The 26,768-nt window shown below is 37.5% G+C and overlaps 1 protein-coding gene across 1 annotated transcript; it reads right to left on the minus strand.

Moving 5' to 3' along the window:
- Positions 1–1,413: 1,413 nt before the first annotated feature.
- On the minus strand, positions 1,414–26,768 carry LOC128822287 (long-chain fatty acid transport protein 6-like). Its single transcript, XM_054003977.1, is given in 10 exon segments — positions 1,414–1,551; positions 10,338–10,532; positions 13,856–13,980; positions 15,655–15,738; positions 15,741–15,800; positions 16,602–16,630; positions 16,632–16,812; positions 17,790–17,964; positions 17,966–18,184; positions 26,616–26,768. Coding segments are annotated over 10 exon segments (1,359 nt in total).

Raw genomic sequence — 26,768 nt, forward strand, 5'->3', positions numbered from 1 at the left:
TTCCAACGATAATTCCATCATAGTAAACTACTCGTACCCATCGAGTGGCATTAGATAATTCTTGTTTATCTCTCTGTGTTTTGGTAGTGATTGACATAGTTCTTGGTAAAAGAGCAAGGGCATGCTTTGAGTGGATGGTTGTGGTAGTTACAATGCATTCACATGGATATTGGCAAAGGATTTGCTCTCTGAAGAGTGGACAGAAATACATTCTCCTAAAGCAGTGTGCATCTGAAAGTCTGCAAAATACTCAGTTTAATCTTTTGAAAAACTGCTTTCAGAAACCGTGCCCATGTCTTGAGCTCAGCATGGTAGGAAAGTGTTAAATACAGTGCAGTAATTCTATAAGAAAGGCAGCATAAAAAATCCATAAAGTAGTAAGAATTTCTCTAAAACGCTGATTTCCCTCCTATTCACACACATCTTCCTTGTCCCCGAGAAGTCCATTTTGAAATATATATTGAAATGTTGCCATCCTATCCCATATATGCTATATCTTTTTCTCCAGTCTCAATCACTTCATGTTCTTGTAGTAGTTGCTTAAGGAAGGAAAGGCTTCAGATTGATTTGCAGCCTCTCATACCGTCCTCCATTAACAGCTGTGTCTTTGCCTTGCTTTATTCTCCAGTTCCGTGGTTCCAAGTAAAAGGAAAGCGAAATCAACTGGTAAGAAAGTAAGTGGTTTGGATTTTCCTCTCTGGTGGTAGAATGAATTATAGTACACTGTCATCTGATAACATCAGTTTTAAAAACTGAAATTATGTGAAGTCAGGTAGGAGGAGTCTTTGTTTTAAGTGACCTGTTAGAAGTGTAGGTTAGAGTACCATTTTTAATGTTTTGGAGATACTGGCTTACCCTTACAGTACTGCAGTTGTACTCTCATAGCTGTGATGGTATAAGGCTAAAAAAAAGGAGGTTGGTAGGGCAGCTATATGGTTTTTTATTAGTTAAGAGTAGTCAGAAGCAGAGAACAGGGACACAAATACAACTCACTTCTAACCTTAGGCTAGAAACACAAAACACTCAGAAACATTTTTAACCGTAGTATCTAGAAAAAATTGAAGACTGGTTTTCCCAGTTGTATCCATTTGGATTAATCACATTTTTTTCACTCCACAAATCTATATGCAAGATGCTGTAGCTGTTTCAAAGCCAATGAAGTAGTTTTGGCATGATGATACAGATTGCTATGCATTGAAATAGGTATTTTCTAGTCAACTGTTTATGAAAAGCATGGATGTTTTTAAAAATGTAGGAGGAAAAGTGACATGTTGCAAATCAGCTTCAAGTAAGCCCAGCCTGTTCTGGTGATGGTGCAGAGCCATTATGTTGTGTGCCTTCAGCTCAGCATCACACTTCGGCTTTTTTCTGCTTTTCATTTTTAAATGTCAGCATAGTCAGTCATAAAGCCCTTCAATGCCAGTACTGCTCTTCTGCAAGGTCATACCTTGGGATTTTTGCTACAGTCAAAGCAACCTGGGCTGTCTGCCAGTTTGAAGTCACCACAGCAGGGTGGGCAGCAGCCTTCTTCACTGTACAGTGGCATGTTAGCTGGAAACAAGAGAAATATCAAAAGACAACCTATCCTTACAGGAAATTCTCCATTGTTCACATTGTGTTCAATAGTTAAAAGTTCAGTGTACAAATCACAGGAGAAAATGCCTCCAAATGGTCACCTCTTATCCTTGTGTCTCTTGGACTTTGTATTCATCTGCACAACAGCCTGAGTTGCGCATTTCACCCAATAAAGTTTATCTGTATGCACAAGGTACGCACACAAATGCTCTCTTTCCAGAAAAAAAGTTAAGACAATATCACAATACAAAAAAGGTCATCTAACTTCCCTTCAAATACACACTGAGCACTTTTCTTTTGTCTTCACAAAGAATCACATATGAGATCTCTAGCAGGAGAAGGTCAGTATTAAAAAAATTGAATGCTGAGCCTCGTCTTGAAATTCTGTGTACCTATAAAGCAGATTTTATTGGCGTTTTGAAATTTGTGAAACAGCTCTTCATGAACTGCAAGGACTGTGATAGACTTTTGCCTTTTTTCTTTTTCCCTGTTATCACCATTCTGTCATCTGCCCTGAAGAGGGGTCCCAGAGAATTTGCAGAGTCCTGGCAGGGTTCTTCAAATAATGCACATTACAGAAGAAAGATGCAGACTGTCAGGGCAAGTGTGGGACATGAAACCTAGGCCAAAGTGCTGACACCAGCAAAATGTCAGTTGTCGCAGCCTGTGCTGCATAACTGAGGGTCTGAAAGGAAGAATGAGCAATGGCAAATAAGTTCAGGAGGGATATAACTCTCTTGGTCTATAAGCTATACTAAGCATTTAATACTTCTTTTGATGTGCTTCATTGACTTTTGAACTTTGTTTAAGGAAATAAATTGACACAGACATTTACTGTGAAAAACTGTTTGTAGCCTTAACCAATTATGTTCATAGGGCCATTCTCACCTCTAAGCTGATTGCCCAGGCTTCTTATTTGCTTTTGTCAGCTCCAGTTTCTCCTGGCAGCCACAGCTAATTGTGGTGCAGAGGGGAGCTTTAAGGGCAAGCAGACCAGGTGTCTGCCTCTCATGGTGATGTCAGGGGCAAAAGAAGAGTGAATTGGGACACTCAAAACTTGAAGTCAGTTTCAGTGAGCAACAAGAGCATCCAGGAGCTGGACTGCACCTCTCTGGAGTCACCCTGCAGTGGAGTCACATCAATGCAGAAGTAGTGGAGCAAGATGAGCTAGAAGACGCTAGCTTAAGCAGGAGGGTGTAGTGGGGCAGGAAGGAGAAGCAGTAATTCAGGTCCCTGAGATTGGAAACAGTCATCTGAGTCACTGGGTCCAGGTGCAGCATATTTACCTGGATGTTGGTGAGGATGCCTGATTGAAGAGCTGCTGGCAAATTTTTCTGAGAGGTAGAAATCAGGATTGTTAGAAAGGGCTGCAGTTAGGGCAAGTATCCAGCACATGGGAGCCCAACACCTCATCCTCACTCTGTTATGCTTTTTTTTTTTTCCCCTATTTCTCCTTTCTGAAGGATTGAAATCCTTTTCAGCTGAGCATGCCAGCCAGTCAGGTAGTGGGGAGGAAAAATAATGGCTACAGCAGCACAGTAACTTGACCAGTGTCAAGGTCTCCCTTTTCAGAGATAATAGTGCAAATACAAGAGTAGTGAATATAGTTAGAGTGTTAGCAACATTATTGCAGACTACCCTAGGAAAATAAAAAGCCAGTACTATTCAGTGTGGTCTGTCCCACTAACTCATTCTGCCATCTGACCTTAAGCCAAGTGCAGGTGGAGAGGTGTGCCTCATCTCCAGCTGCCAGGGGCTGCAGAGACCACCCCAGTGCTCCGTGATTTCTCGAAGAAAGCTTTGACTAGCCTCTTTGCTGTATCTATGTATTAGTTAAATATTTTGATATGGATTAGTAGTACCACTAGCTACTCCACTAGCAGAGTGAAGAACAAGCGACACAAAGACTTTTTGAAATGCCTTTTCCATTTTCCTGTAAGTTTCATCCTTGGGGAGAATGATCATTTTGGTCTGCTTTCCTTAGCTGTTTTTAGTGGAAGGATGTGGATGTCTTGCAAGGTTTCCTGCACTGACAAGATTCTAAGAGTTTAGATAACTTCTTTCTCTCACTGACATACTGTCTATATTTGCTTTTTTTTTTTTTTTCTTTCTTGCGGAAGATCCATTTTTCTACAGAGCAGATTAAAACATACAGCAGCCCAGTCTGTCTCAATGTTCCTGGGGGTAGAGTGTAGTCCAAGTCTCCCTTAAGCTTCTACATGTTCCTAGCTGTGCTAGCACACAAATATTTTTAGCTTGCTTATACACGTAACACTCAAAGCAACTTACTGATGATATCTCATCACTCTTGTGAGATGCAGAAATTCACTGTCTCCATACTTTGAGAGACTATTTTCTAGCTTCATATTTTTTCATTACTATTATTGACCAAATCCTTACAGAGTATCCTACTTGGTATCATCTCTAAGAATATAAGGAATACTCTAAGAAAGCTAGATGTTTGATCTTAATTTTGTTGAGTTGAGCAGTACTCACATTTTCCATTCTTCTAGCCCTGCTGCTATGTAAATCCTAAACATTTTTTCCCCTTTTAGACTCTGGTCATTTGGCATGCTCTGAAAAAGTGTCAAGTAGTTGATGGTATATTGGACAGCCATATAGTTTCAAGGAATGTATTTCACTTTACTCTAAAACCTTAGCTGAAGTAAAGACCCCTCTCTTTCTGGTGTCTACCTGCAGTTGGACGTCCTCCGTTCTGTTGTCAGAGATTCCTAAAATCCATGTAATATACAGTAATTCTCATTTTTCTTCTTTGCATTAATCTAATATACCCTGGTTTATGTTTCATTTAATTTCTGTGTAATTTTAAAAATTTAACCCTGGTTATGAGTGTGAAGAACTAAACCAATAGCATAACTGAATTACAGTTAAAATTGACCTTGGTCCTGATAAGGTAATGGTTGTAATATAAAAAAAAAATAGCAATAAAATAGGCTTCTTACCTTGTTATATTGAGAAGAGATTAACTACCGCAGAAGAATACAATTTCAAAACCATCTGAAGCCTTGCAAGTAAAAATGAAGATTTTTTAAGGTGAAGTACAGACCTCCTTCCCGCTGCCTTTAATATTTACTCCTTTAGCAGCTTTTGTTGTTTTCTGTAATAGTTGCCAGTCACCTGCAGATTGGAATGTACACAAGCAGGTGGTCTTAATATGTTTCGCAAGTGACAGCCTTTAATGTCACAATCAGATGTAAATTTTTAAATGCCTCAATTAGTACACTTCTCTTGCCAACAAAAGGAGTGGAATTACACTTCCTTTTATTTAAAACCATTTTTTTTAATGCCTAAAACATCATAGAACAAGCAGTTGTGATACAGAAGATTTTCCTACTGAAACCTGTGCAGGGTATTACTTCTAGTAATATAACTAGACATTCCCCCAAAACAGCCTCACAAAGTTGCAAAGAAAATCAGTCATGAAAAGGTAAAATGTTTATCCTTGGCCTTTGAACCACTGCTAAATGAAAACTGCAAATGACTGGGTTTAGTCATATAAAGATCTTTAACTTGTCAGTTAAAATTTTACTCAGGGAAGTATGACAGGTTGTTGCAAAAATGCTGCAGGAGAACTAATTAATTAATAACAGAGTTTCTTGCCTTCATGGAAAGACTGCCAGTTTGGAGATTTCATCTCTCCTGCACCTCCTGCACCTGGTCCTTGCAAAAAACCAAGTCTCATATAAAGACAAATGCTTGCTCATGTCTTGTTGAACTGTTGAACTGTTTTGTTGTACTTTTCTGTGCTCTAATGTCTACTACCATGCTTTACTTGAGGATCCTGTAAGTCTCTGTTTAAAAAGTTCAGTCTGTAGCTCTTCTGGTTGTAAGTGAAACGTGTAGAAGTCCCCTGTTTATGATGTGTGAATCTGAAATTTTTATGAAATCATGGATCAGAGGCTACTGTAAACTAACCATATTCTATAAATGGAGCATTTACTCCAGATGAACCACTCCATTAGATTATTGTTATGCTCTTACGAATTTTTAAAGACAAAAATGTACTGTTTCAGACCTACTGAGCTGGTTTTACCAATATGTATACTTTCTTGTTGGTTGGTGTTTGTTTCTTTAGGTATTTCTATATGGTTTTCTTTCACCTAAACTTAAACACCTTTCCTTTAAAAATTCTGTTCAGGCTAGGTTCTGCCTTAATGTCACATTGATTCTCGTGACTTTATCTACTTAGTGACTAGTCATACATCTAGCTCATCACTATTTCTTGAAAGCCTGTAGCCTAAGAGAAGTCTTATGTAGTTCATAACTTTGTATTTCTCATTTCATATTTCTCACTTCTGCATTACAATTTTTAATTTACCCAAATTTTTCTTCCATTCATTACAAAATTTCAGCACGTCATGTTTATTAAATGCAGCATTTTGCTGAAACTGAAATTTCAAAACAATGCAGAAAAGCCAATTGCCAAGCTGAAACCACTTATATCCTTAAAAGTACTTTTGCATGCAGTTGCAAGACAGAAAAGTTACAGTAAGAAATTACTATCTTCATTTTATATTCGTAAACTATAGGGAACGTCTTACTTTTTACACGTACACCATAAACGTTAACTTCTTGGACAAAATCCATCATGATCTCTGTGACTTCTTAAGTGGCAACATTTTCTCCTTTCCACCTGTTGAAAATATTTCTTATATTAATATAGACATTAACTTACATTTTTCTAATTCTATATGTGACAGAGAACTACTTTTAATGTGGGCTACAATCTTAACTGAAGAATGTAGATGTACAGACAAATCCTTTTCTGGTTTATTGCCATTTCATTTGAGATCCCAGTGATACAAGAAGTGCCAAATTTGAAAAACTCTAATATGTTGGAGTGAACTTTGGTGGACTTGTTTCCTATCCTTAGTGTTTTTGCTTAAACAAAGTTGACATTCATCATGTTTCAGTCTGACCTATGTCATCCAGTCCTGTGTATGTGTGGTTTCTTCCAAGATCCCTGGATTTACTCTTGACTTTGTGCTATACCTGAAAGTGTCTCCCACCCGGTCAGTGAAGTAGAGGAACCCATCCTCATCCATCACTAGGAGGTCCCCTGTGTCAAGATACACATCTCATTCCACAAACACATTACACAGGAATCTCTTCTCTGAGGCTTCTTTATTTCCAACATATCCAGAAAATGGGCCATCCTCAGTAACTTTAAAAGCTAGAAGATCAGGTTTACCTGCAGGCCATGAAAAGGGGATGCAAATAAACATATATAGAGTGAGCTATTAAGAGCATAAATTATCATATTAAAAATCCTTTGGAAAGCCACATTGGTTTTATGTGTCTTATTGCTACATTACCTTAGTTCTTCCCTGAACAGAAGAAACAGGTGAGTGGAAAAGGGAACATAATTTTGCTTTCTTCGCTTCCAAAAATCTGGACCACAGGGAAGAGATTTTTGGAGTGTATTGTACATCACTTACCTGGTAAAAGCATTTACCTGTTGAAAAGATGATTTATCATCATTTGGAAAGGGTGATGGTAGTAAAACAATACATGTAGAGGCAAAATGTATAGTACCTAAGATCTTTGAGGGCTTTGAGGTTTTCCAGAGGATAGGGGTGCTACTGCCCTAGCACTGGTGTGCTGGTGTGACAAAATAAGTTGTAAGCCACAATGTGTCTGGGCCCTGATCATCAAGAAGTCCCTGGGGTCTGAAGCATATCCATACTGGGCATCACTCCTTGTTGCTGCCTGTCTAAGTCCTATTTATAACAAGGACAAAACTTCCATTGACTTCACTGAAATAGATTCAGAATTCCCTTTAAACATGTTTTTTTTTTTTAATTATTCTTTATCTGTGATAAGTACTGGCTTTTTTCTCAATGTGCTCCTGCGGTTAAAAGATAATTCCATCTTCAAAAAACTTTTATTTTACTCCTTCAACAGATGTAAAGAGATGTTTTCAAGCAAATAGTTTTCTCCATAGCTGTATTTCTGCATCCTAAATTTAATCCTCTTCATTTTTTTGAACACTCAATACGGAAAATGGAATGAAAGCTCATACTACCTTTCAGAAGAGGAGCTGGCATTGCTGCAAATAGAATGCATAATTTGTAATAAAAGAACAACCAAACAAAATGTTGAATTTAAAAAGGAGTTGCTCTTACTCCAAGTCAAGTTGCTCTAACCCCAAGTTATTTTACAGGAGGATCGTCTAGTCATTTACTGTCATTACTATCTCAAATTGCATCAAGTGACAGCTCCAGAGTTATCTAAAAAATATGTGTAACAACCTGCAAAATTTTTCTAGTTGTGTCATGAAACTGGGAATTTTATCAATTTCACTGAGAAACCAATATTTTTTGTCCAGTTTCTAATGTAACTGTAGCGAGGAAGCAAGCTCTTTTCAAGAAAAAAAAAAAATCTTTTTCTTGATTTGGATATTATCAGCAAATCATATCTTATCAGAAATCATAGAAGATTGCTACATTTTTACAGTACTACTATCAGAATATTTTATGTTATATTATGTTTATTATATTATCAAAGATAAGCAATAATAATTGCTGATTTCATGACTAGTACTACTGTGTGTCATTGAGATCTGACATTATCATAACCTATTATAATTTAGGTCATCTGTACAAGCCTCTCTTTTATTTCAGGAATTTTATCTCTATGATAATTTAATCTACATACTAAAACTAGTGGTGTTAAAGACCTTTCCCCCAGAATTGAAAACTTTGTCACAGATGGATTCATGCTTGTGTACACAGGCTTATGAAAATTTGATGTGGCTTCAATAAATGCAATGCTGTCTTTCATGACACTCAGTTTTCAGGATTTTTCTCAAACATATTCTCAGCTACCTTATTTTCAGTCTGGGAGCTTCAGCTCTTTGAGGTGGAGTATTCCATTTTAAGTAGGAGTTTGGAAAGTCTGTGCAACTATAGGTACTAAATAGATAAATCTGGTTTTGTCATTAAATATAAAAATATGATCCATAATTTGAATTTTTCTGTTCTTCCTCAGAATTTTAATTCTGAAACTTAGAAAGCATCTTTAAACATCTGGCCTCAGAGCACAACATATCTGTGAATTACTGTATCTTAAAAAAAAAACAACCCACACTAAAAAATCTGATTTTTCCAGGAATAGGAAAAAGTTCTTCTCAAGTGAGAATAAAAATATTATGGGTCCCCAATATTACTAATGTTCTTATATGATTGTAATTTTTTATTTTGGGTTATTTTATAAATATTTTGATATAATATTGAATATATTAGCAACAGATACCTGTTTGCATCTATTTTCCTGTTTTTTCTATTTTCAAGATCTAGGTGTATGTCAAAAATCTGTTGCTCACAGAAGTATCATAATCTAAATTGAGTTATTTGTTAGTTAATAGATAACTAATATTTTTCCTTACCTATGGGTGCTTTGTTACACCATCCATTTTCACCTTTTATAAGTTCTTCTTTCCAGACATCATATCTTGAGACAGCCTGAAATAAACTGACAGTATTCTAAGATGCAATTGTCACAAAGTGTTTATATCATGATGAGCAACACTAAGTATACATACAGAGGTAAGTGTTCATCTCCTTTACTGATGAAAAGAAACCCATTGTCTTAGAGTAGGGTCAGATTCAAATAATTTTTATGAAGGATAAAGTGCATTGATCAAATTGTCAGTTTTGCTTTAAAACTGACATCCATTTCTAATATCTCTGGAATGCAAATCAAGATGATCCTCTGACAAAAAAAAATCCAAAATAATTTTACAGACATCTCAAAAATTGCCCCAGAGATATGCAAGTGGACTCTTGCAACTTAATGACTTAATTAGTCTTTCCTACCTCAATCCTCCATCCACATGGTTAAGATTGCTAGAAGATTGAAAGTCTTGCAGAGTTGTTATCATGGTCATGCCAAGGCATTTTTGGCATCTCAGATTAAAAGCAGAAATCATTTGGAAGTCGTTAATCTGCTCTTGATCATAACTGATCTGAATCTTTAGTATTGTTTGAATAGTATTTTATTGTAGTATAATGTTCATGATTCACAGAAACTGTACAAATTGGAAAAGCATCTGAGACTGTTTTTATGGTAGAAACACTGAGAGTTTCAACAGTGATTGTATATGTAAATGTATAGCTTAGATAGTTTGAGATTAATAATTCTCTCCTTTATTTGCTGAGAAATTAGATTTTTTTTTTTTTTTTTTTTTTTTTTTTGCTAATCTTATTTCAGACAAAATGTGACACTAGTTTTAATGAGTGGAGATGCAGTCAAAGACCAAATTTGTGTAAGTTTGCTTTGGAATACCAATCTCCTGATTCATACCAAAAGTCAGATCAAAACTAGTTTCTGGCCTCATCATTTATTATATATGGGTTTTAAGGATGATAAGTAAAAATCAACAAAAATCATCATTAATTCCTGTCCTGTGGGTAGTCACATCTACACAGTCAGTTTGGTTTGTTTTTTTTTTTAATATATTCTGGGGGAAAAATTGGGTACACAAGCTTCTATGTACTCATTGTGTGTATATTTACTGTGGGTTCAAACTATATGTACAGAGAATAGAGTCAAGGAAGGGGCTAATAATAAGGCTTCTGTTTTCATTAACCAATTATTAGTGTAGTATCTGGAAAGAAGGAAGCATTTTCTTCCTTCCTGTTCTTTGTAATTTCTGCCTTTCCCACATCTTTAATTTTTTTTTTTTTTTAATTTTTGTATGGTTAATTGGTTGATTGGTTGGCTGATTTGATAACCTGTACCTTTGAGAAGATGCCAGCACAGCCCACAGCTCCTATTTTATTAATGCAGTTCAGGAAACCAAGACTTCCTTCTGTAGACCCATAGAACTCAAATATTTTAACTGGGCCAAACCTCATCAGAAATTCTTTCCATACAGAGGGTCTGATACCATTTCCAAGAGCAATATGCACTTCATGAACTCTGTCCTCTTCTTTCTGTGAACAGACAAAAAGATACAATCTTTGGCTGGGAAAAGTGGGTCTAAATACCTAAAATTGATCTAGTACTTTCTAACAGAAAAATTTTCATTTATGAACTGCCACCTTGACTAAAATACTTTACAGAATGTTTTGGGTTTTGTTTTTGGTGGGGTTTTTTTTTTGTTTTATTTTGGATTTTTTTCTGCTTTTATTTAAAATAAAACAGAAAAGCCTAAGAAATCTTAGTCTGAAGTTGAGGAGGTTTTACAGGGTGAAAACTTTATTTCTGTAATTGTTTGAATTTTCACTAATGAACTCTATAACGAGGATGTATAAAAGATTTTAGCTGTAAAAAAATAGGTTTTAAGGAAGTGCCATTTCCCATAGAAAAGAAGTTCCTTTCCCACCAAAAAGAGAAGTTTTCCTGTATCAACAAAATTCTGCCTTAGAAAACACTTGTGATACACAAAGGCCAATTCTTTTTGTAATACTTTGTAGAAAATTTTGGACATCTGCCATGTTCCTTATGGAACCTGAAAAAGCAGCAGAATAATTCAAAGCTGCTTAAAATACCTCGTATTATTAGTTTCAATTTTAATCTTTAATCCAGATTCATCAAAAGATTATTATAAAATCTTCAGTCAAAATGTAGTTGCTAATGTGTTATTGTTACATGTTAGTGATGTAATTATTGTGGTAAACTATTCAAAAGTTTACTTACATAAGTGCTTTCTGCATAGGAGAAGACTGCTCAGCCCCCTGTCTATGTGACTGTGGTCAAGACTCTCAGAAGCCCTCACTTTTTTGGAGTTACAGTTAGGATTGAGTAATTAAGTTACTGTTATGGCTAAATGTCAGCAGAAAATAAACTTATTTCAGGTCAACAGGAATGGTTTCTTCAGATCAAATAAATGCCTTTTGGTTTTGTTGCAGTGTTATTCTAATCTTTAAAATTATGTAAAATTATGGTTGATTTCTAAACAATATTAAGGTGATTTAAAGATGGAACTTTGCCTTGTAATTACACTGGAATGCTTTAGCAGAGTTTCAAACTTTTGCCTTTCAAAAACATTCACATAAAATTGTTTTGTGAACTGTGTATTAACAGACAACTTCATTTGATCCAGAACTGCATTTTATGGCAGATTAATTATTTGCCATGATAGGATCAACCATAATGCAGACTAAATATCACTGTTAAATACAGGAGTCAAATAGGAATTTGATATTCCCTGCTTCTGCCTAATGAGATGTGTTTTCTTTTGCAATTTTAATGGTAAATCTGAAGGAATAAATGTTTTGATCACATGTATGTAATCCAACTCAATTTTAAACCAGCTGGGAGGATGACTGGGAGACTTCCTTCATGCGTAATGTTGTCCCTTCCTCAGCACTTTGTCTTCAGGATTAAATGACAGATTTTGATTTTTTCCCCAATATATTTTGTGATACTATAAGACTTGAAGTAAAACTCAAGAGTTTGAGAGATTACAAGCAATAGGAGAAACTGTTATTCTCACCTTGGTTCACACCTGGTTCAACAATCTGCAGCATTTCCCTGAACTACCTTGAATTTTAAATGTCTTTATTTAAAAGTTACATGGTTTCCTATAAAAACATTCTTTGACACACTTTCTCAGTATTTTGTTACCTTCTATGGGCTTAATATTTACTTCTGATAGGTACACGAGGCTGGTTATCTTGCAGCAAATGTGATTAATCACAGAGTTTCTTCCACATTAAGAAATCCCCAAGTGCCTCCTAGTTTCCAAACCCATGTTCTTTCTCAAATAGTGAGACCTGGGCATGCTCAGTGAAAAGAGGGAAGGACAGACACCCTGCGTCTACTCCAACAGGTCTCTCACATTCAGTCCTAGTCCTGAACCACACCTATTACCCTGCATGGGTTTCTTTCAGTGTAGATGAACCTGTGTGGTACAGTAGAGGTTACATGTAATATATGTATATAACATCTGGTTATATATTATATGTGGTCATAGTCTAGTAAGATACATGATCTTGACAGAGCTCCTGATGTACCTGATCCACTTCTGTTAGCAACCTCACCTTCCCCAGCTCATCCAGGTCATCTCTGTTTTTCCCTTTTACCAGTTGCCAGTTAAGTATCCATTTCTTCTCTGATAAATTTTTGTTATTGAGTCAAGAAAAGATAGTTCTCATTGCTTTTTCCTGCAGGAGAAACCTTTACACAACTGGTTTGGCCTAGCAATTCCTTTGTAGTTTCTTATCTATGGACTACTGATATAATGTTTGTACAGGCTTGAGTTCTGGCCAACAGCTATCCTGTCTTGTACCCTTCAGTACTTTTTGTCTTTGATCCCTCTCCTACATCCAGACCACCCAATGACAAGATTCTGTTCAAGCCAGCTGGAAAATTATTTCAGATATTTCCTTTTTCCTAGTCTTTGCATCAATCTCTGACCAATACCACTGGAGATCATTTGAACTTTGTGCTTGTACATGAGGTTTTCTGAGGTAGGTAGGAATACTTCATGTCACCTCCCTTCAGTAATATCCTAACTCCCCAGCATAAAATTAAAAAAAATAACCAAGGTTTCCCAAAAAATTAACCAAGCTGTCATTGAGAAATGAGAGTTGCAACTTAATAAGTATTTTCAGACTTATTTGTCACTGTTTGGTAACATTTCACTTTGTTCCAAACCTGATCATTATTTAGTTGTCATATCTTTGGGACTGTTATCTCAGGGGCAACCAAGATTTTGAACCACACTGTTAGTACTTTGGCTTCCTACAGATATATCCATCATCATATATACAGGCATGGAAGAGAATGTGCCTTTGGAAGATCCCTAAGAAAAATATTTAAACTAATAAAAACTCATTCATCAGTTTCAGAGTTAAAAATTAACTATCATCTAGTAAATGCTGAATATAATAGGCCTCTCTTGATAACTACTTTGGAACAGAGCACTGAACTTTAATCATTCAATCTGGTTTGGACTCTAGTTTGGTCATTGTGTATGATTAAGCTTTTACAGCTTATACGTTTTCCTGACTGACCTGTGACTTGCTGGTCATTCAGATGAAAAACCAACAAGCCTGGCTTTGCAGAGGCACTTCTGTGAGTGTCAGGGTATAAGTGTCCTATCCTGCCAGGCTTGTTCCTTTGTCACCACTTCATTTGCTGGTGTAAACTTGATTGCTATTGGTAATAGCAAGGAACACAAGACCTAAATTCTGTATACACTGTAAAAAGTTATCAAACATTGAAAATACTATACTATTCAGAAATGGGTGAATATATCTGACTTTCAGATTTGCTATATCTTAAAGCTGCATTTGCAAATGGAACTTACACAGGGCTGACTGCAGAGATAGCGGCAGAGTTGTCCTATATATAAAAACATGATAACATTGTATTTCCTACAGTCTTTCCAAAACTGTCTTGCAGAAAATTTCTTCTTCAAAACACAAGTTGCTCCTATGCGATGAAAACAGAAAAGAAATTTCAAAATAACCTTTAAAATAAACCCCTTGTCTTCTACCACTATTGTAACAAAAAAAAAAAAAAAAAAGAAAAAATCAACAACAACAACAAAAAATTGTCATTCTCTTAATTCAGTTAATGATGAATTCAGCTAATTAAATAAATTGTAAGCTATTTCCAACAGGATCTGTCTGTTAAATGAAACTTGCACAATTAAGCCTTGCTTCTTTTTCTGAGTAGTAAGTAAAAACTTAGAGTAGCAGAAGCAACAGAAGCAAAGCTTTTAATGATCTCCCATTGTTAGGAACAGGTCACAGCCTAAATATTTTGTTTCTGTCAAGATCATGAACTGGTTTAACTCTGAAAAAAGAAGATCTTGGAATGGGGGAAATGATAGCTCACAGCTTGTCTGTTTGTGTGACAAGTGGTGGAAAGGAAATGGGCTGAGTCTTTGTTGTTTCTGATCCATTCCCCTTTTTCTGTTCCTTGACAACAGAGAATCAACAATATTTTTTTTCTGTAACCCTGATGTTCTTTTAGAGCTTTCCATTCCAAAAGCCACTTCATTCTACACCTCTCATATCTGCTACCCCATCCCTTGCTGTCAGTCAAGAATTTACAAATTTCCCTGTTTCTATCCTTTCAAAAATTCCTTTTTGCCCAAGCCGTGTTTGTCCTGTGTGAGGCTTCCCAGGGCCTTCCAAGCTTTGAATCCCTTCTAGTCCATTTTTCCCATCTTGCCTGTTCCTCCCTGATCTTGAAACCTTTCAGAGCTCTTCAGCCTCACCCTCCTCAAAGCTTTGTCATTCAAATCTCAGATTCCCAGGTCTCTATCTGAACACCTAAGAAAGCTGTTACCCTAAATTTTCTGCTTCAAGAAAACGAATCACTTCAAACTCTTCATGCACTCATTTTCACAGCCCCTTTGTGTTTCTATTAGGCAGAAGCAGTCTTGCCAGCAGTTACTGTAAGCTAGCATGCCTGCCTGCCTTTTTCCTGAATAAACAAAACACTGAAATGTCTTTTAAAACACTCCAGTTGTATACTTAGCATGCCAAAACCCAGCATCTGGGCAAGATCCTAACAACAGAAAAGAAGGATGTACCTGGGAAATATCTAGTTGCTAGCCCTCTACAAATAACTCCTATTATCAAATTTAGAAGGGGAGATTTTGTCCTTCTTCCTGTTTTTCACTTTAATATGATGAATCTAACTCTGTAGGCCTTACTCAAATACGAGACTGAAAAAGCTCTACAACACATTTAGTCAATCTTTTTCTGAAGGTTGGGCTTCCACAATGCATTTATAGCTTCTGACACTAAAAATAAAGCCTCAGATGCCTGTGTGAATGCCTTTACAGACTTTTGGCATAGGGTAGAAATATGATTTCAGGTTAAACCTACAGAATATATGCAGTGGTGCTAACAATACACAGGCCTCAAGTCATTTTATGCTGGATATATACAACAATAAGTGTCTGTTCTAAGCTTCAAAAACTATAAATATACCTTAGATATTGTCCGCAAATGGGCGAGGTGATAAAAATGATAAAATTACAAAAGCTTTTTGGTAAACATAGTATTTGAGTTACCAAGCAGTTATTCACCTAATACTAACATGTTATAGCCTTGTCAGGTTAATGAAACTTTACTAGAAGGTAAATATTACCTAACTGAATGCATCCACTGATGCCAAGAAGAGAAGCACTTACGTGGTACAAGGGAAGAGTGACATACATAATATCCTGAGAAACCACACCGCTAAGGAAGCAACCAGAGTTCTGTGATGAGTGATGATAGCAGCTTTTGGAAAACCTGTCAAAGGGAAAGAGCAAATAACTATAACTATACTGCACACATTAATAATTTTGCTGTAAGTAGAATATTTTGGGAATGTACAGGGAGAATTTTTGTGTCATCTTCTGAGTCTTCATCCTATGCTTCGCTATTTTACGAGTATATCTCCTTAGTCTCTCAGCTCCTTCACTCTTTCGGTCTGTAAAGCTACTCAATCATAGAATTATAGAGGGGTTAGGGTTGGAAGGGATGATGATAGTGTAAGATAATGTAGTCCCAGCCCCTCTGCCATGTCTGTTTCATCTGGGGGATGAAGTCCATGCCCTTCACAGTCATGTGCAGGCCAACTCTGCATACAGGTCTTCCTTGCCAGAAAGCAAGAATGGGAAAACTTCTGGAGAGCCACTGTGTCACTCAGCTTCTACTTGCAATAGAAATAACTTCTACAAAGTTGTTTGGATTGACTAGTGGATGGATTTCCCCATTCTTCCACTCTAAAAATAACTCCCATTTCAGAATCAAAAGCAGAGGTTCCACTGTTCTTCCTTTCTGAGCAACTCTTAGAGACTGACTTTATTTGCTTTATATTCAAGAAATTAATTTCAGCCATGGAGTATCTATGTAGAAATTCAGTAACTGAAATTACACCCTTGTTAAGCTATGGCAAAAATGGTTTAAAGTATACTGTGCTTCTAAATAAATTAATCCTCCCTGTCTTGACTTAGAAATTCAAGTTCTGTCTTTTTGTATCTTGTTGCTTAATTTATAGTGCCTTAATTTTCAGAGGCGAAGCTGTACTTTGTTCGTACATATCCTCACCTGTGCTTCCTGATGTAAAGACATACAGCTGTGTTTCTTGTGCCATTGACAGCTCTAAGATGAGATGGAACAGGATTATCAGATACCTTGTCTAGTTTGTCTGGAAGGTTGTGAACATGCTGGAAAGGAGAAGTGATGCTCATCAGCCAGACAGCAACATTATTTTCCAAGAGATTCAAAATAAATTCTTTCTCTATTGATCCCAAACAATCTGCCAAGTTAAAACAAACAAACAAAAAAAATATGGTCATTATTAAAATAACTACAACTGTGGACCTGATTACTAGGACTGAAACGATATGTCATACCACTGTATAAACCTACTGCAGCCATAGGAGGGCTAACCTGCATACTGGACAGTGAAAAATTATCATGATGTTTAATTTCCCTATATTTCTTGTGTGGCTTTAATTGAAATTGATAAAACACCATGAACTTAGTTGGTGATGCTAGTACATAGGATTTAATTCAATCACATTTGTTCCAAAACTTGGTGCATGTACCAAATAACAAACCCTCACAGATTCATATGGAATTATGGTAGTACTGCCAACCTGTATAAAAGGTGGGAAAACAGGAGTAGGAAGTTAAATAAATTACCTAGTATTGCATAATATGCCATAAACAGGGACAAAACTGCAGCTCGTTGTGCTGCAATCTTTACTCCAAGTAATGCTACCTTGGGATCACTACTTACAGTAGTTATAAAGTAACATAAATTTTTATGGAGGTATTTTGAGCTGAAGGGAATCACAACTACAAAGGGAATCTGTGTCTTCCTGTAGTCAGTGAAGTTTTATATAAGCCATATAAATGAATAAATAAATGAAATTATGCTAAAGTATGCTAAAGTATCTCCCAAGGCTGTTTTCTTGCTCATGCTTGATTATTACTCCTGGTACCTTGTCCAGTACTTGGAGAGTTTCAGATTTAAGCTTTTTATTCTACTAATTAATTGTATGGGGCTTATTTTGTGATTATACCCTTGAAATTTAAACATTATCTCTTTTTCTCCTTTTTACACAACACTATCTCTTTCCTTACTTTTCCCCCTCCTTTTCTTCCCTCCTTTTAAGTGTGTGTATATATAAAGAGATTGCAGCTCTAAAGGGCTGTGATTTTCTATGTTTGATAAAAGCAGGAAACAGTAGAAAGTGAGCAGTAAGTGAAACACAACACAGAACTTACCTTCTTCTATGACCAGTGCTTCTGCTGCGCATATATTAATGCATTGCAGGAGAGATCTTGAGTGGATATTGATGTTGAGATAGGCCACAACAAAGCCCATCTTGGCTAGCCTGAACCAGACATGGATAAAGTCAGGTCCATTACCCATCAGCAGGGCCACAGTGTCACCTTTTTTTCAGATTCCCATAGTGCAGGAAGGCCTGTGGTACCCTGTTACTCCTCCTGTCCACATCCTGATAAGTGTACACCGTCCCTTCATAGATAAGGAATGCCTTGTGGGGATTTTTTTCCACTGTCTGCCTGAAAAGGTCAATTATGGAGAGAATTCCATTTTTTGACCACTTTTTTACTGTTGCCTTTGACCTCTTCCACCTCAAGAAATAGATCAGGTCTGCCTAGAAATAGGGGAGAAAGATCTTCAGAGAGACACATAGCACCACTATTCCTCCGGCAACTGTTGAAATCCACATGCTTGGAGCAGGGCAATAATAGATTTAGTGATCTCAGACATATAAATATATACATTATAATAATTACCACTGAGTTTTAAGACATGTACTGGAACTTAACAAACTAATTCCAGGAGTTAATTTGAGAACTGTTAAAAATACTTTATTGGCATTTACTAGAATAAAAAGATCCCTAAGAGTACAAAAAAGAAGAAGGGAGTTAAGAGTAAATAAAGGATTACGCAAGATTTTTAGCTTGTAATCAAAACTATGTCTAGATTTTTTTACTGTCCCATGGCAAATCCTAAAAAAGGTGAAAAGAAACAGGCCAAGCATATACTATCATATGTATAATATGAAAGTATGTTATGTACAATACATCTGTAAGATGCACCAAATGTTGTTTTTTGCTGCCTAAGTTGTATTTTCTGGTCTGATAGAATTTGAGACCATTTGAGACCAAAAGTTTGAACAGTCTGATCAACAAATTGAACATACACAAATTGCAGGCAGCATACTGTGAAACTTCTGCATCTTCTGAAGTTTTCACCATAGGATTTTCTGGCATTTGCCATAAATGGTGATTAATAACTTTGCAATATTTATATTATTTACATTATTTAAAATAGCATCCTGCAGTCTCAAACAAAATCGTGCACAAACACAAACTGAGGTTTGGAAAACAACCTTTATAGCATAACAATTATTAACTTCTATAAAGTATTTCGGGCAAAAATTAATTGTCATATTTTCAAACAGTCATAGGGGAGGACTTGTGAAGATCATGCAAGATCCTTAAAATGTCATATATGTAGCATTGACCAGTCTCCTTTTTAAAGTTTCAGCCATGATTGCTACAAATATTTGAAATGTCTTATGTGACAATCTAGGATTCAGGAACACTTCAGCAGACTGAGAGGGTTTTCTAAATGGGGTGACCTCCACTCTGTAGTTTAGAAATATCTTACTGACAAGCTGTACTTTTGTTATAATCCTCAAGCTTGTTTACATTTTAAGCAATATTCAATGAATATACTTGTAAAATTCAGTGGAATTACTGCAGAAACTGCTATATGTACCATAAAGCATATGAAATGTGTTGGTAAAAGAGCAGCTTAAAAATGAATGCATCATGGCATTAATTGCACATGAACATACAAATGAAGTTAAAGCATGTGACACAAAATGTTTTCATGTTCTAAACAAAAATTCTAAACCCATCAATTTCTGAAGTCTTTAAGCTGTAAAGAGACATTCTTAGTTACCTTCAAATCTGTCAATTCTTCTTGATTACACTCTGTTGCCTATCAGGCCAAATGTCTTATCTTTCTATGTTAAGAAACAATTGAAGTAGCTGCAAGTTTAGTCTTAAAATAGATGTGCCATTAAAAGACTCTGTGTTTCAGCTCATATGACTCCTTTACTGCCTTTCTGCCTTTCTCAGAATGTTGTTTAATGGCCAAGGGCACAAACAGAAGACCTCCTGAATGCCATGGCTTGTCTATGATTTGGAAACCTTTGCTCAGCTTTCCTTGCCACATGCAAGCATGCAAAACTCCCTGAAATGAATCACCCAGTAAATTTAGCTTCAGGCAAAGACTAGGTTTCAGCCCTAGCTTTCTTTTAGCATTATTATATTATTTCTATTGCCAAAAAAAGCAATGGTGCATAAGTAAGAACTCAAAGTAAAAAAAAAAAAAAAAAAAATAGAGGGAAAAACAGGCAATCTACAGGAAAATAATATTTAGTCCTCAAAGCTGTGTCAGGATTTTGGTTCATCCTTTTCACACTTGAAAGTGATTGTGATTGGAAAGGCCCACAAATTATTATTTTAGATTTGTTTGAGCAAAATACTATTTATGGAGCAGAAAACAAAGAAAATTAAAGGGAAAATGTAGACCATATAGAGAAGGAGTGAATTTTAGGAAAGAGTGACTATTATGAAAGAGCATGCTTCTCTCTGAGAGAGACTACAGTCCTACAGCCAGCTGCAGTTGCAGAAATCATACTGTTGTCACCTGCTGTATGCCTGGAATGAAAAGCCTGATACTGGCTTTTGACTGCAGTATTCTGGCAATACAACCTAGCTTGCTTTTGATGATTGCTTATAAGGTTTCTCTAAATCATTCACAAAATGTACATGCACAGGAAATTAAACTACTGCAGCTCAGAACAATGAAATGTTTTCTCAAACTTAGACAAATTCAAAACACTTTGGAACAAAAGTCACACACTGTGATAAGTAGGTCTTGATTTTGCCGTAAATGCAAACCAATTTCCACGGAGATATTAAATGCATGTTCAATTTACAGTATAACCAAATCCTTTGCATCCTTCTCACAATATCAGCTACTAAGTTACTGTCAAGTTCTGGCATAGTTTGGTTGTTTGATTGTGTTTGGGTTTTTTTTAGAGGCTGTCTTTCAAAGTATGAAGTCTGATGTTATCTCTGTTATCTGGGTTATCTCTTGTTTGCATTTATTTCACCAAGTTTCCATGAAGTGGAATTTTTTTGCACATATATCAAGATTTTTATATCAGCATGGTTAGAAATAAACTTAATCCAGTAAGTTCATAAAGAATTATAGAATCATAGAATGGTTTGGGTAGGAAGGGACCTTACACATAACCTAATTCCAGCCTCTCTGCTATGGACCAGCTTGCACTGGACCAGGTTGCTCAGAGTTCCATCCAGCCTTGGATGGGATGCTCTAGAATATTTTCTCATGCTGTCTTTGGTAAATTTACTCTGAAGCCTTGGAAACTGCATTTGAACAATTATCTTGGAATAACTGGGTAATTCCTTTAGCCTTATTTTAATTAATGTGCAGTCTGGTTATTTCCAGTCCTTAGTCTTAATCTGTTTATCTGTTGAGAGCATTCTACGCCAAAAAAGTTTGCAATGGAAACTGACTGCTAGCTCTTCTCAGATAGAACTCCCTTTTTCTTTGCCTGGCTCTGATCTGGCCTTATTCTGTTAGAGAAAAGGAAAACAGGACAACAGAGCTGCCACCTGAGACACAGGCTACGACATGTCTGCAGCTTTGCTTGCACAAGAAGGGTAACTCTGGGAAGCAAGGAATGTACTGGAGAGAGCAATAGCACAACAATCATTCAGTTGTTTAAAGACCCAGCAAGACTATCGGGACAGGTTCTCCAGTCCCAGGGGAATGTAAACAGCCCTGTGTGTTCGCCTCTATGCCTTCATGTCCTCGGTTTCTAAGGCATCTGAGTTGTCTCTGAAATACCTGAGAAACAAAGAGTTTCAGTAACTGCCCTTGCAGTTAATGTTACAATGACCTTAAAAGTGCTTACAACATTTTCTCTCATATGAGCTTTGCAAGGTGGAAATAGTATTTTAAAAGACTTAGTGTTTTGAACAATTGTCACATAACCTCTGCTTTGAAATTTGGAAGCACAAAACTTCAATTTAATTAATTATGTAATTGGTTACCAAACAATAGTTTTGGTTTGTCATGGCTTTTTGGTTCCATAGAGTCAGAAAGCAGGGAAAAGCAGCGTTTTGTTTACTTACTCTGTCTGCTTTGATCATCTTTTTTTTTTTTTTTCAGCTGTTCCTCTGCAATCATAAGGATTGAAAACATTTCCTTTTAATGAGAACTGATATTCTTAAGTCTCTATTAAGTATTCTTAACTATCTCTTTAGAAAATGAAATAAAATTCAAAAGGAAGTAGTCAGTAGTATCAAAATACACAATGGACTATTTTTCATTATTTTCTGGCAACCACATGAATAATGACAAACAGGGAACGTTTCTAAATACAGGGAGCCCAAATATTTACCAAGAAGAATGGTAAGAATTCTGTCTTCCAAGTAATCCATCAGCTTTTTCAGTGAAACAACACGCTACCTTTACTAAAAGCAATCTAACCAATAGGCAACAAAATCTGAGTTTTGAAGCTCACTGTACTATATAATTAGTAGGAATAGACTGAGATGTTTCTCTGATTGAAGCAGAGTTTCAGAAGATTTTAATGCAAGCAAAAAGATATCTCTAAATTGCCTTCTGATGCATGCAGTGGACATTGTTTTATGTAAAAGAAGTAATTACCTATAAAAGAAATGCTGACATTATAATTCAGCTGATTTTATACCCAGTTCTTTTTCCAGCATCTGAATGATAAAGGAAAGCATTTGCCTACCAACCTTTTTTCCTGTGTATGCTGATTAACATCCTGTATGCAATTAGATAGTTTCTGCCTCTGTGTATCACTTGTAGGAAGGTTGCATGAGTTTTCTGAAAATGTTCTTTTTATCTGAGCAGATGTTCTCTTACACTCCACACCTAGAGTACGTCACTGGTGACTGTGTGCCTATATATGTGCAGGTAAAGACTCCTTTCTGTCCCCTAGATATCACAGGTCCCCAGTTCTGTAGCTCCTTGCTTTGCAGTCTTGAAGCATGTGAGTGAAAGGGAATTGGACATTGTATTTTGGAACAAAGTGTATTTGCTCTCTGTATTGACAGTTAATTGTTAAAAGATTAAGAATTATGCACTGCTGATTTATATGCTTAAAAAGATTATAAGCAGCAAGACATAGGGTTGTACCAAGGGAAAGGACTAATCTGTGGAAATTACTGTTTCAGTGCAATACAAGCAACTTAGTGTTGTTTCCATATGCTCCTAAATACAGTATATAGAGTACACAGCAAACACGTCCATAACATTTGTCTGACATTGTCATGTAGTCTATGCAACAGGAGCAAAAGCCTTTTATGATTAACACGTTGTTAAGTTTAGCCATACAAATATCAGAGGACATTCTTGTTATACAATGTAAATGCTGAACAAGGATGCTATATTATGTGGCACTGGTGGCCTACTTGATTGAGGAAGTAGATAAGATTACATTAATGAAAACATACACACTGTTGACTGGCAGTTCAAATCATGTCGACCAACCTCCTAATTTTTGAAACTCAAAAGTACAAGCTAAACAGCTTTTTAAAAGGTTGTTGAATACATGTGGATTGCCTAATTCCTGTTTGTGTATTTTAAATATTTTATAAGACATATCTTTTATATATGTATGAATATTTCCTGAGGCATAATTATAACATTCATTTATTAGAAAATCTATAGGCCATTATTTTTCTCTCTCTCTCTTTTTTTTTTTTTTTTTTTTTAATGCATAATAGCTCCCATTACTTAATTAGATTAGAATGCATTATTTAAGGTTATGGACTTCATTTCATTCACATACTACATACATATTTATTTTGTTTACTCCATTTGGAGGACATAATTTTGAGCTCATCATACAGTACCCTGGCACTTTAGGGAAAGATTGGACTATGGTCCTGACTGGAGAAAAAGATTAAAGACACTGTAAAGGGAAGAAGATTACTATGGAGCAGATAGCCTGAAAACATGACTCATCTGTTAGAGAAGAAGAAGATGATGAAGAAAATAGCTTGGAGTAAGGGTCAAGCAGAGAGAAGATTTGGCTTCTTTCTAATAATAGAAGTAGTGTTTTGTGATTATGTTACTGTTTTTGTTTCCTTGTGAATGAATTATTTTAAAGGTGGTGGTTTTTATCATTGAAAACAAGGACAATATTGGGAAGTCAAAAGTAAGGTCAAGACTACAGAAGAGTTTCAGCTGAAAAGAATCAGCAGAAGAGAAAGAAAGCATTTATTCTGTAGCATAATGAGTCTTTCCTAGCAGTCCTAGATTTCAGTCATTTGCCTAGTAGCAGAAGCTGAACTTGTATCATACATTCCAGTATGTGTCCTGCAGATGACTAACAAGCATAAGTAAAGCAGAATTGTACTACCTTCCTTACTTTCCTATTTAATATCTCCAAAATGAAATTATTAGACTAGATTCTTTACATAACTTAAATTCTTTCACAGAATCACACAAAGTCTGAGCTTGGAAGGGATCTCTGGATGTCATCTTGTCAAGGTTTTCTGGTTCAGCAGAGACAGCTAGAGCCACCTACCCAGAATAATGCCCAATCTGCTCTTCAATATTCTTTCTCCTGTCACAAGACACTGCTGGAAAGAGCCTGGCTCCATCTTCTTTGCAGCATCCTTTTTAGGACCTTTTAGGTTCAGGCCTTTTTACAGATTGGTCAGATCCTCTCTGAGCCTTCTATTCTCCAGGCTGAACCATCCCAGCTTGCTCAGCCTATCCTCCTTCATTCCCTGATGATCTTCATGGCACTCCGCTGGACTCTGTCCAGCGTGTGCAGCTCTCTTGCACTGGGGAGATCAGAATCAAACGCAGTGCTCCAGGTAAAGGATCAGCTTCTTCATCCTGCTGGCAAAACCCCTAAAGCAGTCCAGAACATCATTAGTGGCAAGGGCACATTGCTGGCTTATAAGCAACTTGGTGCCTGGCACGACCTCCAGGGCTTTATCTGCAAAACTGGTGTCCTGCTGGATAGCTGCATGTGCAGGTGCCTGGGAAGGCCTGTCCTTAGGGGCAGGACTTTGTGCTTCCCCCTTGCTGAACTTTTTGGGCTCCTGGCCTGGCCCTGGGGGTGCTGCAGAGAGAAGCACACATTATGACTCTGTGTAGGAGGAATCTGGTTGCTGTTATGATGCCTCCAGTTATAGCTTTTTTATTTTTCAGATTCTGCTCTGCTTTAGTGTGTAAATCTGGGATTCATAGTAAGCTCTCTCCACAGAATAGGTAGACAAAATAATTCCTTCTCTAGCTGGGGACCAAGGACAGCCAATCCAGATCTAAGGCCCAAGAGCATAAACAACGGTGGACTGAAGAGAGAAAACAAGAAGGATGGGACTTCATGGGCTAAGGCTAATTGGACAATTAGCTAATTGGACAATTAGCTCCAATATGCTAATGGACCAAAACTTATAAAGTGTGAGACCCCAGGACCTGTCATCCATTTTGTGGCCATTTTGGGTTGTGCTGTGCAAGGTGGATCTATTGAGGCCTCTTAATAAATACCTGCTTTGTTCTTTAGCTCCGCATAGTCTCTGTTCTAGGTCAGCCTTCACAAGATATCAGCTATAGCAAGTTTGCACCAAGAAATGCAGGCTGGTAGGAGAGCAGAACCCCAGGATGTGGGGGCAGAGGGTGTGTTGAGGATAAGGACAGGCCCAGAGTGATTAGCACTGGAACACAGGCTGGCCCTGAAGACCTCTGTCTGGAAACATATGTCTGGGATCAGTTGCAGAGATGCAGGTCTGAAGCTGGGGAGCATTTGCCTTTGGGGGAACAATAAAATCATACCTGGCAAATGTAGAAGGACCAGCAGCATTAACATGCCACTCCTCCTGGCCAGAAGCTGCATCCCCTCACCCCTTCTCCCATGTTACTCATCCATAGGGGCCAGCAACACATGAGGAAGCAGAGGCCATGCACCAGGAAAAGGGGGAGAAAGCACAGATCGGGATAACAATGCCAGTAGCATTAATACTAAGATTCTATATTTTTCATCCAGTTAATTTCCCTGTTAGACTACTGAGAAACTTCTGATTGACTTGTGGGCTGGCAAATATTCCAGTTGCTGGGTCAGTTCCTAGCTCCATTTTCATCATTATTTGGGGCATTCTTCCAGTACTGCTGGTGAGTTGGCGTCTTGCAGGACTGGAAAGAGCCTAGAGAGCTTCTGTACTGCTAAGTGAATGGCCTCTATTCCAGCTGGAAGTGGAGGAACCTGGCACAGCCTGCCCTGGATCTGCATGAGGCAATAGCTTCTTGCTGTAGGTGGGAATACGGGCACTGGGGGTCTGCTGGTACACCCATGAAGAGCAGTGGTTGAGGTGCTGGAGCACTCCTCTTCAGCTCCAGCAGGGCTGCTGGAAGGGGCTGGGTGAGGTGTGAGAGACCCCCTTGATGAGGCAGCAGGATGGGTGGCATCAGGGGGCTGCCCTCCTGCTCCTCAGCAGCATGGCTGTCTTCTAGGTCCAGCAGATGGTGGCTCTCCCTGCTGCACTGCTGCACCGCAACATTGGTGAGGTTGTACAAACCTTGACATGTGGTTTTTGAGGCTGAACCTCATGCTGGATCAAGAAATCTATGTTCAGCCCAAAGCAGCATAAGGGTGAGCATTACAAAGTCCTCCACTACATGCAAGTGTTGATTCTCAATGGTCAGTCTCAGTTTCTGATGTACCCATAGAAGAAAGGACTGGAGGAAAGCTGGGTGGTCACAGAAAAGGGATGCCCAAGTATGCAGGTGGAGGCCACCTGCAGGAGACCTGAGGTAGATAGTACTCCACAGGTTGTTCTGCTAGTACTGCAGGTCTGTAGGCAGCTAGACAGCCATGAGGTCCTCCTGTCTGGTGGCCAACAACTGATGACAGTGCAGATGGTGCGACAACATGTTCCTCAAAGTCAGGTCCACCTGCACTGAGAAAAGTTCCTCAAAGTCAGGCCCACCTGCACCTGCACTGCATGGCCCACAATGGAGAGGATCTCTGCCTTGCAGAGGGGGCAACTGGGCTTGCTCTCAGCCTGCTGCAGGATGCATGGATAGGCAGCATTGTCCCAGCTGTCCAGGTTGGGGGACAGCAGTTGCAGCTCCATGGTCAT

Source organism: Vidua macroura, chromosome Z (genome assembly GCF_024509145.1).
Source record: "Vidua macroura isolate BioBank_ID:100142 chromosome Z, ASM2450914v1, whole genome shotgun sequence".
NCBI lineage: Eukaryota > Metazoa > Chordata > Aves > Passeriformes > Viduidae > Vidua > Vidua macroura.